We start from the raw sequence: 3,714 nt of genomic DNA on the forward strand, positions 1-3,714 counted from the left end.
TCCGCCCCAAGGATGCGGATGCCCAGGGCTCCTTCCAGCCGGCCAAGGAAACCAAGAAGATCGCCTTGGATCCGGCGCACCCGGAGAGATTTTCTATCATAGGCTCGAACCTCGACAGCAAATAGGAAAGCGAGCTCATCGATTTCCTCCGTGAGAATCGGGACATCTTCCCCAAGGACATGTCGGGTGTTCCGACGGATTTCGCTGAGCACAAGCTACATGTGAGATCGGATGCAAAACCGGTGAACAACCCCTCCGCCGCCTGCCAGAAGAGAAGAGAAGGATTGTTGGTGAAGAGATAGCCCGGCTTCTGGCAGCTGGCTTCATCACGGAAGTGTTCTACCCGGACTGGCTTGCCAACCCAGTCCTCGTTTTGACAAAGAAGAATAACAAGTGACGTATGTGTATCGACTACACTAGCCTCAACAAAGCCTGCCCCAAGTACCCTTTTGCCTTGCCTCGGATAGATCAAGTGATTCACTCCATAGCCGGATGCGAGCTATTGTCTATCCTGGACGCCTACTCCGGCTACCACCAGATCAAGTTGAACCCGGCCGATCGGCTGAAGACCACCTTCATCACACCATTCGGAGCCTTCTGTTACCTGACCATGATGTTCGGCTTGAGAAATGTCGGCGCCACGTTTCAGCGTTGCATGCAGAAGTGCCTCCTTAAGCAACTCGACAGAAATGCCCACGTCTATGTAGACGATATTGTGGTGAAGACGGAGAAGCGCGGCACCCTTCTGGAGGATCTCAAGGAAACCTTTGACAACCTGCGCCGCTTTCAGATCAAGCTCAACCCAGAGAAGTCTGGTTTCTGAGTACCAGCTGGCCAGCTCCTTGGTTTCCTTGTCTCCGAATGCGGCATCGAGTGCAACCCCGTGAAGATCAAGGCCATTGAGCGGACGTAAAAGCCGACCGGGCTACGGGACGTTCAGAAGTTCACCGGGTGCTTGGCATCTCTCAGCCGGTTCATCAGTCGTCTGGGTGAAAAGGCCCTCCCGCTGTACCAGCTGTTGAAGAAGACCACCTCCTTCGACTGGACCGACCAGGCAGACAAGGCCTTCCTCCAGCTCAAGCAGATGCTGTCCACACCACCTGTTCTGGCCGCTCCGACTGCTAAAGAGCCCATGTTCCTCTACATCGCCGCCACGAGCCGGGTGGTCAGCACCATGATCGTGGTCGAGCGCCCAGAAGACGGCAAGGCCCAGCCGGTCCAGAGGCCAATATACTATCTGAGTGAGGTGTTGTCCGCCTCCAAGCAGAACTACCCCCACTACGAGAAGATGTGTTATAGCGTGTACTTTGCCGCCAAGAAGTTGAAGCAATACTTTCAGGAGCACACCACCATGGTCGTCTGCAACACCCCCCTTGCGTAGATCATAGGCAACAAAGATGCATCAGGCCGGGTGGCGAAGTGGGCCATTGAGCTAGCTCCCCACACCATCCTCTACCAGCCCCGCACCGCTATCAAGTCCCAAGCGCTAGCCGACTTCCTAGTCGACTAGGCGGAGACACAGTACCTTCCGCCAGCGCCGGATTCCACCCATTGGCGGATGCACTTTGATGGCTCGAAGATGCGCACCGGTTTGGGAGCCGGCATCGTCCTCACCTCTCCCAAAGGCGGCAAGCTCAAGTACATGCTGCAAATTCACTTTCCGCCTCCAACAACGTGGCCGAGTACGAGGCGCTCGTACACGGACTCTGGCTAGCCAAGGAGATTGGCATCCACCGGATTCTGTGCTACGGAGACTCGGATTTGGTGGTCCAGCAGTCGTCTGGCAACTGGGACGCCAAGGATGCAAACATGGCAAGCTACTGATTCCTCATCCAGCAGATCAGCGGGCACTTCGACTGGTGCGAGTTCCTTCATGTGCCACGGGCTGACAACTAGCCAGCCGACGCCCTGGCCCGGATCGGCTCCACCCAGCAAGCCATACTAGCCGGCGTCTCACTCTAGTGCATGAGAAAGCCATCTATCAAGCCTTCACCAGAATCGGAGTCCACCTTCGTGCCGGCTGACCCCGGAGCAGTCATATCCGGCTCGGGGACTTCATCAGTCTGCACGGGGACTTCGGCAGGCAGCCCGGGAGCTGCAGCACTCAAACCCGGCCCGGGGACTTCAGAACCCGGCCAGGGGACTACAGCAGGCGGCCCGGGGACTTCAACGATGCAGCAAGTAGCGGCCGGCTCTGACCCGCCGCCTCCCAGGCCGACCGCCCTGGTACTAGTTGCTGTCATGACAGTGGTAGAAGCACCATCTTGGGCGCAGCCCATCCTCAACTTCCTGGTGAGCCGAGAGCTACCAGCCGACGAGATCTTGGCCCGGCAGGTGCAACGCCAGGCGCCAGCCTACACAATAGTCAACGGAGAGCTTGTCAGGCGTAGTGTGACTGGTGTCTTCCAGCGCTGCGTGGAGCCGGAGAAGGGCATGGCAATCCTTAGAGATATTCATCAAGGCGAGTGCGGCCACCACGCTGCCTCCAGATCCCTCGTTGCCAGAGCTTTCCGCCATGGATTCTTCTGGCCGACTGCTTTGGATGACGCCAAGGAGTTGGTTCGCAAGTGAAAGGGGTGCCAGCGCTTCAGCTCCAAGAAACACATGTCGGCCTCTACACTCAAGACCATCCCCATCACTTGGCCGTTTGCCATACGGGGGTTGGACATGGTGGGCCCGTTCAAGACAGCACGCGGCGGCATGACCCATCTGCTGGTCGCTCTGGACAAGTTCACAAAGTAGATCGAAGCAAAGCCAATCAAGAAACCGAATGGTGCGACTGCTATCACATTCATCACAGACATCACCGTCCGATATGGCGTCCCGCACAACATCATCACCGACAATGGCACAAACTTTTCCAAAGGCGCCTTGGCCCGTTTCTGCGCGACGCAGGGCATCCGACTAGACTTAGCGTCCGTTGCCCATCCGCTGTCAAACGGCCAGGTAGAGCGAGCAAACTGCCTCATCCTGTCCGGCATCAAGCCCCGACTGGTCGAGCCGCTGGAGCGCTCGGTCAGCTGCTAGATCGAGGAGCTACCGGCCGTCCTTTGGAGTCTTCGGACTATGCGCAACAAAGCAACCGGCTTCACTCCCTTCTTCCTCATGTACGGGGCCGAGGCTGTCCCAACTGACATCGAGTTCGACCCACCTCACGTCACCATGTACACGGAGGCAGAAGCAAAGGAGGCACGAGAAGACGGCGTCGATCTGCTGGAAGAGGCCCGGCTGTTGGCACTCAACCGGTCCGCCATCTACCAGCAGAGCTTACGCCGCTACCACAGCCGGAAGGTCAAGCCGTGTGCTTTCCGCGAAGGGGATCTTGTGCTCCAGCTGATCCAGCGGACAGCCGGCCAGCACAAGCTCTCGACCCCTTGGGAGGGGCCTTTCATCATCAGCAAAGCCCTGGGCAACGACTCTTACTACCACATCGACACACAAAAGCCCAGGGCACGCAAGAGAGACGATTCTGGCAAAGAGACGGAGCGCCCATGGAACGCGAATCTTCTCCGCCCATTTTACAGTTAATACAGTATGTACCACGCTACCTTTTATATTAAGCAAAGACAACAGGTCCCCCAAGGCGCACTCGGGGGCTACCTTTTTATCTATATGATACGCTTCGCCTATGAATGTGTTATTTCATTCTTTCGCCCTGCACCGGGTCTGGTCAGCCAGTCCGGGGGCTCGCCGCCTTGACCTAAGCTGGCACCA

The 3,714-nt window shown here is 57.4% G+C and overlaps 1 protein-coding gene across 1 annotated transcript; it reads left to right on the forward strand.

Moving 5' to 3' along the window:
- Nucleotides 1-1,965: 1,965 nt before the first annotated feature.
- On the forward strand, nucleotides 1,966-2,571 carry LOC109779690 (uncharacterized). Its single transcript, XM_020338334.1, has one exon. The coding sequence runs from the start codon at nucleotides 1,966-1,968 to the stop codon at nucleotides 2,569-2,571; it is 606 nt and encodes a 201-aa protein (XP_020193923.1).
- The last annotated feature ends 1,143 nt before the right edge of the window (nucleotides 2,572-3,714 follow it).

Source organism: Aegilops tauschii, chromosome 4, assembly GCF_002575655.3.
Source record: "Aegilops tauschii subsp. strangulata cultivar AL8/78 chromosome 4, Aet v6.0, whole genome shotgun sequence".
In the NCBI taxonomy this organism is placed as follows: domain Eukaryota; kingdom Viridiplantae; phylum Streptophyta; class Magnoliopsida; order Poales; family Poaceae; genus Aegilops; species Aegilops tauschii.